Raw genomic sequence first — 13,244 nt, forward strand, 5'->3', positions numbered from 1 at the left:
AAAATGTTATAAAAAGGGGTATATTTTCTAAAGTGTGAAGGAGAAAAACATTGCTGTTTACTGGTAGAGTACTTTAGAAATATGAAATAAAGACTGCTGGCCTAGAGAAAGAACCTATGACCATTAAAATCTAGACTTACTAGTGAAATATTTATGGACTTTTGTAACTTGGCCCTAAACTTAACATTTCAATTTCATTTTTCATCCCATTCCCTACAATTTTGGGGTATGTCATTCTCTCAACCTAGAATGTCCTTCTCCTTACATCTCTACCTCTAAGATTCTCTCTCATCTTTCAAGGCTTAGTTTAAATACCACCTCCTCCTTGAAGTCTTTCCCAATAACCCACCACTCAGGATTATTCTCTCTCTCCTTCATATTCTTACAACAGTTTGTAATTCCAGTTTAGCACTTTTTCAATCTATACTATGTTATATTGCCAATAAGTAGTTATAAATCTGTTTTCTTCACCTCATTTCAAACAACTTCATTGATGGGGATAGGTTTTACTTGTTACCGTCTTGCTCTCTTGTTACTTTCTCCTTTCCTCCTCTGCTCCCATCTCCATGTGCTGTCTGTATCTTATTTGTTACTCTCCCCATCCCCACCTCAATCTCCAGAGTGCTTAGCATAATGTTTTGCACAAAGTAGGCATATAATGAAATGAATTCTTCTTTCTTCTCCTCCCCCCACCCTTTTAGAGAGAGAGAGAGAGTGTGTGTGTGAGTGGGTGGGGGGGGGGAGGAAAGGGAGAGGAAGAGAGAGAATCTTAAGCAGGCTTCACGCCAAGTATGGAGCCCTATGCAGGGCTCAATCTCACAACCCTGAGATCATGACCTGAGCCAAAATCAAGAGCTGGACGCTTAACCAACTGAGCCACTCAGGCGCCCCTGAAGTTAATGAATTTCAAACGCTGACTGAAATTCTTAATACTAGAACTTTAATGAAACTCACACTCTGGCTTAAACAAAAAGCTGTATGATCTGTAGCCAACATTTTTCTCATTTCTTGATTTAATTTCCAAACTGAGATCTATAAAAAGTTTATATTCCAAACTCTTGTGTATAATTAGTTCACTTTTTCCTTTCATTTGGTAAAGTTTATTGGAACCATCTGTGATACACTATTTATTCTTGAGAACTAAAAAAATATTTTAAAAAATATTCCTCTGGGTCAGAACACTTGTTGCATCCCACTAGTTTGTGCCTAAGAGTGGAAATGTCATTCTCTGAGATGAAAGCTTCTTAAAGTTAGAAATACATTGGGATATACAGAGAAATTCTTGATTTTTGTCAGTAGCCTTTAAGGGATCTATAATTCACATATATCATTTCAACCTTACTACCCTCTAGGATATGGGATTCTGATAGTTTATTGCTCCACAAATTTAGCCTATCTTAAGTTTCAAATCCCAATAACATAAATATCCTTACTCTTGGTACAGAATAAATATCTATTCTGTTCCACTTATGAAAAAGGTTCCCAAGGGCAGGGACCAAGATGAATCACTGTGCCTCTACGATGACTAATTTATGTCAGGTTGCTAATAAAGATTAATCCAATACATGTTGTATCATTATTTTATAGAACTGAATTATATCTTCCTTTTTGATTTGTATTTTGGATCATATAGTCTGGCCTCTAACTATGTTAGTATAAAGAAGGCACACTACTATACATGCATGTTTATTCAAATAATCACAGCATATAAGATCCCTTTCAAGTTTAAGAAAAGCTAAAATGTAAGAGCAATTGTCTCCTCTAGTAGTGAACTACAGTAAACATTATACAAAAACTCATCAGAAGATCTCATGAAAGAAGATCTCAAGTTAAGAACACATATAAGGGGGGAAAATGACTTGTGTTGTTGCTGGAAGCAAACAATGTCAGGCAGTAGTTGGAAAAGTTCTGTAAAATGTCACTTAACAAACACTTGGCCTCCTCAATATAGGCAAGAAGTTTTGCTTTTAATCTAGATATATTTGTTTACTTTAAAAATAGGGAGAAAACTCTGTCCACTAAAAAGGCTTAGAAGCAGTAACAATCCAATGAGAAGCCCAAGCATCCAGATTATAGTCTCTAAGAACCATTCCTCACTAAAAAAAACATGAGTCCTTGGTGTAAAGGGCTGATTCCAAGTCTGTGTTAGGAAATATACAAGATGGGCCTGGTATATCTTGTGCCAGAAAGCAAGGAATCTCACTTGCTAATGTGAGTAATATCAAAAGGACATGAAGTAACTTGAAGGATAGACAACTGAGCACCAGCAAGAAAAATAAAACATATGAAAAAAATTAAACCCACAAGTTTATAATGATAATGAAGGGATGGGGGAGGGGAGAGAGAGAGAGAGAGAGAGATAAAAGAAATTCATTAGATGCCAATGGAAGTTCCTGGGGTAACAACTTATTTCTCTCTAAATTGATAATGGAAAGTAAAGAATTAGGCATTCATTCTACCTCTCTGGTATGAATTGTATTTTAAAGTAGTTAAGTTGTTGTGGTAGATGATGGAAAGTTATTCTCTATAAAACTACTCTAGTCAATAAATGCATGAGAGGGGCGCCTGGGTGGCTCAGTCGGTTAAGCATCTGCCTTCGGCTCGGGTCCTGATCTCAGGGTCCTGGGATCAAGCCCTGCATTGGGCTCCCTGCTTGGTGGGAGGCCTGCTTCTCCCTCTCCCACTCCCCCTGCTTGTGTTCCTTCTCCTGCTGTCTCTCTCTGTGAAATAAATAAATAAAATCTTTAAAAAAAAATAAATGCATGAGAAATGACAGGATTAAGAAATCATCTTTTTGTAACTGCTAATGAAATAACTGAATCATACAGTGTTAATCAATGATTGGTAAAACAATCAAGTGTAAGATTGATGAAGAAGTTTACAGTGGATTAAGCTGTCTCCACCTGAACCCACTGCTCAATCTTAGCATTATAAAATGTATGTCTCCTGATGAGATGAAATATGAACTACACAGCACCACCTATAAAATACGATTGCCAAAATAAAACTGAATCTGAATCTAATCAAGTCTTTAAATATAACCTCCAGGACAGAAATACAGGGGACAGTGGAACAAATTAAGTGACACCATTAGGAAGCAATACGACAAATCCAGAATGGAGGAAATTCTGTAGCACAATGAACTCAATTTTTCATAAAAAGGGGAGCAGGCACTGTTCTCAATGAAAAGAGACTTTAAAAAGACTTATGTGACATTACAACCAAATACAGTAAGTGGAACTTGTTAGGATCCTTAACTGAACAAACCAACTATGGAAATTTGGGGGAGGGACAATCAAGGAAATTTGAGTATGGAGTAGGTATTAGTTACTAAAGAATTATTGTTACTTTTTAAGTATAATGATTACATTGTGGTTATGTAAAATTTATCTTTTTTATTTTTGCAATGCATATCAAAGTAAATTATTTAGGGTTGATAAAGCAAGATTACATGAGGTTTGGGATTTGCTTTAAAATACTCTAGCCAAAAAAGGAAGGGGAGGTGTTGGGGAGATGGATGAAACAAACACAGCGGAATATTGATGGTTGTTAAGATTGGGTGATGGGTACATAGGGTTTCTTCGTACTTTCTACTTTTGTATATGGTTGAAATTTTTGGATTAAAAATTTTTTAAGTAGGGGCGCCTGGGTGGCTCAGTCATTAAGCGTCTGCCTTCGGCTCAGGTCATGATCTCAGAGTCCTGGGATCGAGCCCCGCATCGGGCTCCTCGCTCTGCGGGAGGCCTGCTTCTCCCTCTTCCACTCCCCCTGCTTGTGTTCCCTCTCTCGCTGTGTCTATCTCTGTCAAATGAATAAATAAAAATCTTAAAAAAAAATTTTTTTTAAGTATTATTAAGTATTATTAGTATAAGTATTTTTAAGTATAAATCATAAATTTATTATTTCAGTATTAGACTTCTGGAACATCTTCCATTGGCTATGATTTTTTATGGATCACTGAGAGGGGTTTAAGTTCTCTCAGTAACATGGAATGTCACTTGCCTGGTCCAAGAGAAAAATTCATTTAGAGAAAGTCTTTATTTATAATCTTTTCATAAAATTTGGGTTCCAAATCCTTCATATCATGTTTCATATCCTATATCTAGATGATTATCTTTGATGGGCAAATATAAATTTTTTCTTTCTCCCTTCCTTCCTTCCTTCCTTCCTTCCTTGTTAGAATTAGGTTCAACACAGAGTGATACTATCATTTTCCTAAACAACCTCAGTTTGATTTGTAAATGCACCAATCAAGTTTTGTCTTCAGTTTTTAAGCAATTTACAAGAGATAATTCAGTAAAAATGCTGATCTTTAACAAAGGATTTAACATTTCACACTAAACTAAACAATGGTGATGGGTAAAGTTGATTCTGGCGAAACTGTTCTACTTAGGACTTCTTGTCTACCCTGTACTCAGGATCTTCTATAAATTTCTTTTCCTTCACACCTGAATCGTCCACAAATCTTATTAAAGATACAGTAATGGTAAAGAACATGGAATTTAGAAACAGATCTGGATTGAAAACTTGGTTCTGTCATTTATTAGCTGTATAACCTTGAGCAGTAGCCTTACTCTAAGTTTCAATGTCCTCATCTATAAAATGGTAAGAGTAATACCCAGTCCTCACAGTATTATTAAAAGAATTAGATGAAATAACATAAGTAAAGATACTGAATGCAATACTTGGCACATAGCATGTGCTCAATAAATGGTATCTACAACAGGATGTGAAGGAATGGATTTAAAGTCTGGATTAAAAAATAAAAGAATCATTATAACAGAGAATAAAGCACAGGGGTATTATCACCAAATTGTTGATAATGGTTTTCTTTGGGAGAATTTTGGTTTGTACTCCCTCTATATTATACATTTCTTTTTTTTTTTTTTTTTAAGATTTTATTTATTTGTTTGCCAGAGAGAGAGAGAGCACAAGCAGGGGGAGCAGCAGAGGGAGAAGCAAGCTCCCCACTGGGCAAGGAGCCCGATGCAGGGCTCGATTCCAGGACCCTGGGATCACGACCTGACCTGAATGCAGACACTTAACCGACTGAGCCACCCAGGTGTCCCTGTAGTTTAAAATAATAAGTATGTGCTGCTATGAATCAGAAAAAAATTAAAATATTTTAAAAATATTTGCTTTCTTCATTCCCAATATCACCAGTAAAGTTTTGGCCCTAATTATCTCTTGCTTGGACTCTTCCAAGCTGCAGTCTCAGCACCTCCACACTCCAAGCCATTTTCCACACTGCAACCAGAACTCATCACATCTAGTCCCTGGGGAGTTCCATGTTACCTACAGAATGACATTCAGATTCCTTAGTGGGACACAGAAGGCTCTTCATAATCTGTTCTCAGCCTTTCCAGCTGTATCCCCCAACTTTTCCTCCCATTCACACTGGACGCCAGCTATACCACAAGTCCCGTCAACTTCCAAATACATTACACATTTTGATGCCTCCATGCCTTTGCACAGGAGGCCCTCAATCCTTCTACTCTTTGTGCCTATTTGGCAATTTTCTACTTTAAGACCTGAACCATTTTTGATGTCCCATAAAGTAACAACAATGAGTTGTAATGAGTTGTCTCTTCTCATTGTAGACTATGACTGCTTGAGGAATGGAAAGCTGGGTAGTATTCTGAGAGCACAGACTCTGGAGCCCGACTACTTGGGTTTAAATCATACTAGCTATGTGACTTTGGATAAGTTAGTTAACCTCTCTGGCTGCAGTGTCCTCATGCATAAAATAGGTTATAACAATAACAATAACAACAGCAATAATAACTACCTACAAGACTATTACATAAATACAAAGCAAGTCCTGGCTTTTAGTAAATATGATCTAAACCTCTACCATGACTATTACTATCATTAGTGTTATTACTACTAGTACTGTTACTATTGTAGGCCCTTCATAAATGAACTAATAAGCAGTTTTAGCCTTATGAATAAACTAAATATTAACTTTTCAGAAGGAATGGAAAGATATTTTATTTTTTTATTTTTTATTTTATTTTATTTTATTTTTAAAGATTTTATTTATTTATTTGAGACCGAGAGAATGAGAGAGAGAGAGCACATGAGAGGGGGGAGGGTCAGAGGGAGAAGCAGGCACCCTGCCGAGCAGGGAGCCCGATGCGGGACTCGATCCAGGGACTCCAGGATCATGACCTGAGCCGAAGGCAGTCGCCTAACCAACTGAGCCACCCAGGCGCCCTGGAAAGATATTTTATAAAACTTTCCTAATGAATCAAAATTGAGGAAGTTATTCTTAAAGTAAATAATTCTTATTTTGGGGGGCACCTGGGTGGCTCAGTCGTTAGGCGTCTGCCTTCGGCTTGGGTCATGATCCCAGGGTCCTGGGATCGAGCCCCGCGTCAGGCTCCCTGCTCTGTGGGAAGCCTGCTTCTCCCTCTCTCACTCCCTCTGCTTGTGTTCCCTCTCCCGCTGTGTCTCTCTCTGTCAAATAAATAAATAAAATCTTTAAAAAATAATAATTCTTATTTTTCTTTTGTGTGCTATAAATACAAGAAAATGGAGTCTTAGAATAAAAATCTGTATATTAACAAAGTGGCCTTTTATTAATTAAAAGCAGGGGAGAGGGGCAGAGGAAGAAGCAGGCTCCCCGATGAGCTGGGAGCCCGAGGCAGAACTTGATCCCAGGACCCTGGGATCACGACCTGAGCTGAAGGCAGACACTTAACCGACTGAGCCACCCAGGTGCCCTACCAACTTAATTTTCTAAATAAATATCTAATTATGCTAAATTTTTTTGTATCTTCCATAAAGCATCTATAATATGTAAATGTATCAAATGTATATACATTTTACCACATCAAAAAGGAATGAAGTTAATTTTATTTAATTAATCAATTAACTTATTTACTTTTAGAGAGAGCCTGAGCGAGAGGGAGGGGCAGAAAGAGAGTGAGAGAGAGAATCTCAAGCAGGCCCCATTCAGTGCAGAGCCCGATGCAGGGCTTGAATTCATGGCCCAGACATCATGACCTGAGCTGAAATCAAGAGTCAGGCACTTAACCAACTGAGACACCCAGGCACCCTGTGGAAGATACTGTTTTAGATCATCCACACCACTGCTCTTCTCCATCAGTCAACACAATCTCCAGGACAACAGATTTCAGCATTCTCAAGGGATCGTTTATTTACAAGCTCATTTTTAAAAACTACTATTAATTTATTCTCATTTCCTGAAACATAAATCTGATATTTTTCCTCTCTCCAAAACTCTTCAGTGGCTCCCCATTTCCTTGAGGATAATGTCAAATGTTTTAGAGCTTAACATTTTAGAATCTCCAGAAGTGGATATAAATTGATCACCTTGGCCTTATTCACCAATGACCAGCTGTGCAAATCATATCCTTGTGGGTCCATTAAGACTTGCAGATCCACATGAGCTGCAAATGAGCACTTTACTTTATAATGTTATTCTGGCACTTATATATGACCTTCATTGTATTTGTTTAAAATTGCTCATATGTTTCTATGGAAGTTGTAGCTCTTAAAAGGAATACAGATAATAATTTCTTAGACTAGTAGTTAATGAATACTGTGTGCTAGATGCTGTGCTTTATAAAGCATTATCTCATTGAAGACTCCTAACAACCTACTGATGTAGGTATTATTATTGACTCCTTATTGCAATGAGGAAACCAAGACATATAAGGAAGTTAGGTAACTTGCCCAAGATCTTATAGTAAGTGGCAGAACCCTGGATGAAAACACAAATCTTTCTGATGGTGCAGAGTCAATGGCATATAATACAATATTATTTTAGTGTGAAGGTAATATTATAAATTTTACTTTTATTTTACAGATAAGAAAACAGGTTTGGAAAGGTGCAGTGTCTTGCCTAAGGTCACAGAACCAGGAAGTGCCAAGAAACAAGAAAAAGGAATAATCAGAGAACAAAAATGAGTTCTTATAAATTAAAAATAGAGTAGCTGAAATGAAAATTCAATAGGGTTTATCTTCAATTAAATGTAAAAATAACATCTTCCAACACATAAAAAGATAAGAGATGAAAAACAGAAGAACTAAGAAATCAATCCTAGAGATTCAACTCTGACTAACAGGAAATCTAGAAAGTGAGAATACTGAAAATGGAAGGGAAGAAATTTTCAAAAGAAACAATATGTAACAGAGAATGTTAGCAATCACTGAAATCCACTGTCCTCTTCTTCCTGGTCACCTAGACAACATTTCTCAGATTTCCTTAAGAAGTAAGGGGCCGAATGACTAAGTGCTCTCAAATGGAATGTGAATGGGAGTAAAGTAAGCCCTTTCCAGACATGGCTGATAATTTCTCCCATGTATTTTCGCCTTCCTATGAGCTGAAATGGCAAAGCTGAACAAAGTGATCGTAGGAACCATTTACCCAACTGAGCCACCCAGGCACCACAATGCTGTATACTTTTAACAACTGTTCTATACTCAAACCTACTTTAAAGGAAACCATGTACCTACCCTTTGAGGAGCATAAACAGAATATGAGGATGAGCACTAATGTACTCCACAGTAGGACTCCGAGTACCTATCTGTCTTCTCAGGATGTTGTTAAATATCTGGGTCACATCTTTTTTTCCCTGTTAAAGAAACAAACAACCATTAAATTGCACAATTGAAATAGGTGAATTATATGGAGTGTAAGTTGTATTTCAAAAGCTGTTTACACATACACACACAAAGAGAAATAGCACTGTTCTTTGTAATATCCAAAAACATTAATTTATTCTTTTTTTTAGTGATTCAACATTTATATACAGTATAAAATGATCACCATAAATCTAGTTACCTTCTCTTACCATAAAAAGTTAATACAATATCATTATCTATATGCCATGTGCTATACCGTACATCCCCAGGACCTATTTATTTTATTTATTTTTTAAATTTATTCTTGTCATATATCTTTAGTCAGCTGTGCTTTCAAACATTCAAACAGAGTCTACAAAATGATGCAGCTCTTTTCACAGGATTTGCACTGTGGTTAATTTGAACAATTAAAAGTCTATTTCTCACAGTTGAAATGGCACAGAAGATTTTAAAACAGTAGTGAATATGATACAATTGAATTCCTTGTGCTTTTTTTACCTTTTAGCTTTATATAAGAATAAAATTATGATTAACATTTTTAAACCATCTTAAAGGAGGGAAAATAGATGAAGAAAATAAAGATTTTAGCAAATACAGGTTGGAATCAAATACCTTTTTCTTAAATGTACTTTTTAGTAATTTTTTCCTTCCACTTTATCAATTCCCACTCCAAGTTGGTGCATTAAAAAAAAAAAGAATGTGAGTTTTCTATTAGGTGGATACATATTTTAGGTGATCGTAAGAAATCATATCTAACCTAGAGAAGTAGAGAGGACCACTCGATCTTAGTAGCCTGAGGCAGAGGAACTATAGCCAGTCTTGGATAAGACTTTTTAGAGCCCTCATTTACAAGACTTCCACTCTCACACACCCTACAACCTGAGGCTCATCTCCTTCTCCAACTGAAGCTCTGAATTGCAAACAGAAGTTTTTTGTTTTGTTTTGTCTTTTTAAAGATTTTGTTTATTTATTTGGGAGAGAGAGAGAGACAGTGAAAGAGAGCAGAGCAGGGAGGAGAGGGAGAAGCGGGCTCCCTGTGCGGGGCTCCCTGGGCGGGGCTTGATCCCAGGACTCTGGGATCATGACCTGAGCCGAAGGCAGCCGCTTAACTGACTGAGTCCCCCAGGCACCCTGAGTTTTTGTTTTTTAACATTTTATTTTTAAGTAATCTCCACACCCAATGTGGGGCTTGAACTCACAACCCTGAGATCAAGAGTTGCACGTGCTTCTGACTAAACCAGCCAGGCACCCTGAACAGGAGGGTTTTTTTATATGAAAAAAAGGACAAGAAGACATTCCATTGTCAGTTACTATGGCCCTGATTCTGGCCTTTGTCTCTCAGCTGAACTGTTAAAGAGTACCTTTCACATTTACATCCTCTACTTCAAAGCAGTCTTCACTCTGTGGAGTGAGCTGAGTGGAAATGCAAATCTGACTATGCCAGTCTCTTAAGCTCTTCAATGCCTTCCTTTTGCTTAGAAAGGAGTCCAACGCCCTCCATGACCTGGTCCTTGCCTACCTCTCCAGCCACATCTCACTTTCCAATTCCTACTTCAAGTTCTATTAATAACAAATGGCTGAACTACATAAACATATACACAATCTTTCTATACCTTTGTTCCTGTTCTTCTCTTTGTCCTGAATGCTTTTCCTTCCTTTCTTTTTGTAGCTAAATCTTATTCACTCTGTAACCCGGGCTCAGGGGTGCCAAGAGCACCTGGCTCCAGGATTCCCAAACAGACCAGGTTCAGCCACTCACCGCTGACAAAATCTAAAGGCAGAGAGATGAGTGGTGGTGAAACAAGAAAGGAATGTATTTCAGTGAGGCCAACACTGGGAAGACAGCAGACTAGTGTCTGAAAGACTATCTCCAAAGTGCTGAAAATACTTCTGGGTTTATATAAGGAAAATGTGGGACAAAGTTTGGTGGGTATATGTAGGTAAGCAGTAAAGATCATTGTCTTGGGGTCAATCATGTGCGGTCTTGCTGACGTCAGGGCAGACTTTTTTGCTTGAGGGGTAGTTTCAGTTGCCTGCAGGGGTCTTTTGCCTGAGTTAAGAGATAAGCTGGAAAAAAGAACTTAATTTGAAGGTGCAGACAGGTCAAAATGGAGGTCACTGAAGTCCTCTTTCAATCCTGCAGATTTAGTTAAGAAGTATTCACCTCTAGGATAACTGCCCCTCTCTGTGTGACAACATCTTTGCCTACATAGACCAGTACCTCCTCTTCCCTTTCTACCCCTACCTTCATCTCCACCACAGTCATAGCAGCTAACATTAAGTGCTTACTCTGTGCCTGGCACTTACAGTAAGAACTTTACATGTATTTTCCAATCCTCATAACAACCTTATAATGTACATTCTATAAGTAAGGAAATTAAGGACTAGTGAGGTTACCTTATGCAGGTGGGATGTGGGAGAGCCAGGACTCCATCCAAAACTGATGAAATCCAGAGTCTGGGTTCTTAGCCATCATACTAAACTGATTCCAACACTGAACACAGTATACCGAAATGAATTTTGTCTCTAACTCCCTCATCACACTGATAGCTCCCAAGGATAAGCCATATTTCAATGGCCGTAGCAGGGCCCGATATATAGTAGGCATTCAGTATTTATTGACTGATTTATTACTTTAGAGGCGTAGTCATCCATAAACCCTTTATCACAAATCTAGACCACTGAGTCTCATGTACCTATTAATGTGGCACTTTTTTAATACCAAAAGAAGTAGGACCCCAAATGAAAACACTAAGATTATTCAATTAATTATTCAATCTTAAAGCTACTAACCATATAAAATATGGACTAAGTACTGATTAAGAATATTAATATATATAAATATATAATAAATATTTATTATATAATATAATAAATAATTAATATAGAGAGAAATATTCTTAAAGTATTCACTTTATCAATAACTGGCTTGAAATGGATCACAGACTTAAATGTAAAACATAAAACTATAAAACTTCTATAAAAAAATAGAGGAAAATCCTCAGGATCTAGATTTAGGCATATAATTCTTAAACTTGACACTAAAAGCACAATCTAGAAAACAAAAACTAATAAATTGGACTTCAACAAAATTCAACACTTTTGTAAAAGATCTTGTTAATAGGATGAAAAGACAAGTTACAGATGGGGAGAAAATACTTCAAGCCATATATATGACAAAAAACTAGTGCTAGAATATATAAAGAAGCCTCTGAACTTGGTAGTATAAAATACAAACACATTAGAAAATGGGCAAAAGACACGAAGAGACATTTCACCAAAGAGGATCTACAGATGGCTACAAGCACATAAAATATGTTCAACATAATTAGCCATTAGGGAAAGGCAAATTAAGATCACTGGGAGATATTATTACATATGCCTATCAAAACGACTAAAATAAATAATGACACCAAATGCTGACAAAAATGCAAAGAAACTACACTTGTACTTTGTTGGTGGAGTTAATCTGGAAAAAATTTGGCAATTTCTTAAAAACCTTAACATGTGGGGTGCCTGGGTGGCTCAGTTGTTTGAGTGTCTGACTCTTGTTTTTGGCTTTGACCTCAGAGTCCTGGGATCAGGCCCTGTGTCAGACTGTGTTGGGTGTAGAGCCTGCTTGAGTGTTTTCTCTCTCTGCCCCTCCCCTTGTTCTCTCTCTCTCTGAAGTAAATAAATAAATCTTTAAAAAAATAAAATAAAGGGCACCTGGGGTGGCTCAGTCGGTTAAGCGGCTGCCATCAGCTCAGGTCATGATCTCAGGGTTCTGAGATGGAGCCCCACGTCGGGCTCCCTGCTCAGTGGGGAGCCTGCTTCTCGCTCTCCCTCTGCCTGCCACTCCCCCTGCTTGTGCTCATCCTCTCTCTAATAAATAAATAAAATCTTTAAAAAAAATAAATAAAAATAAAATAAAATAAAAACTTAACATGCAACTACTATACTAGCAGTTGCACTCCTGGTATTTATCACAGGGAAATGAAACCTGGCCATGAATGTTCATAGTGGCTTTATTCGTAATAATCAAAAGCAGGAAACAACCTAGAAATCCTTCCACAGGTAAATGGTTAAACAAACTGGCCTATATACCCATACCAGGGACTCAGCAATAAAAAGGAATGAACTTTGAAACATGCAACAACCTGGATGAATCTTAAGGAATTACGCCGAGTGAAAAATGCCAGTAACAAAAGGTTACATAACCTAAGTGTCCATCAACAGACAAATGGATAAGGAAGATGTATATTTATACAATGGAATGCTACACAGACGTAAAAAAGGATAAGACTGTGCCATTTGAGACATGGATGAGCATAAGGAGTATTATGCTTAGTGAAATAAGTCAGACCGTGAAAGACAAATACCACATGATTTTACTCATATGTGGAATCTAAAAAAAAAAAAAAAACACCCACAAATGAATAAGCAAATAAAATGCCAAATTAGACCTATACATACAGAGAACAAACTGATAGTTGCCAGAGGGGAGAAAAGTGGGGGTTGGGTAAAATGGGTGAAGGGGAGTAGGAGATCTAGGCTTCCAGTTATGGAATAAATAAGTCAAGAAAGCATAATGAATATAGTCAATGATACCGTAATAGTGATGTATGGGAACAGATGGTAGCTACACTGGC

At 37.3% G+C, this 13,244-nt stretch overlaps 1 protein-coding gene across 8 annotated transcripts in view; it reads right to left on the reverse strand.

Moving 5' to 3' along the window:
• Positions 1–13,244, reverse strand: part of CAB39L (calcium binding protein 39 like) — a 111,063-nt gene that overhangs the window by 33,652 nt on the left and 64,167 nt on the right. For all 8 annotated transcript variants that reach the window (XM_035003422.1, XM_035003423.1, XM_035003418.1 and 5 more), the window contains one exon: positions 8,485–8,603. In XM_035003422.1, coding sequence (XP_034859313.1) covers positions 8,485–8,603 — 119 coding nt within the window. The remainder of the gene's footprint in view (positions 1–8,484; positions 8,604–13,244) is intronic.

The sequence above is a fragment of the Mirounga leonina genome, unplaced genomic scaffold (assembly GCF_011800145.1).
Source record: "Mirounga leonina isolate KUSES-001 unplaced genomic scaffold, KU_Mleo_1.0 Mir_127, whole genome shotgun sequence".
NCBI classification, from domain to species: Eukaryota; Metazoa; Chordata; class Mammalia; order Carnivora; family Phocidae; genus Mirounga; species Mirounga leonina.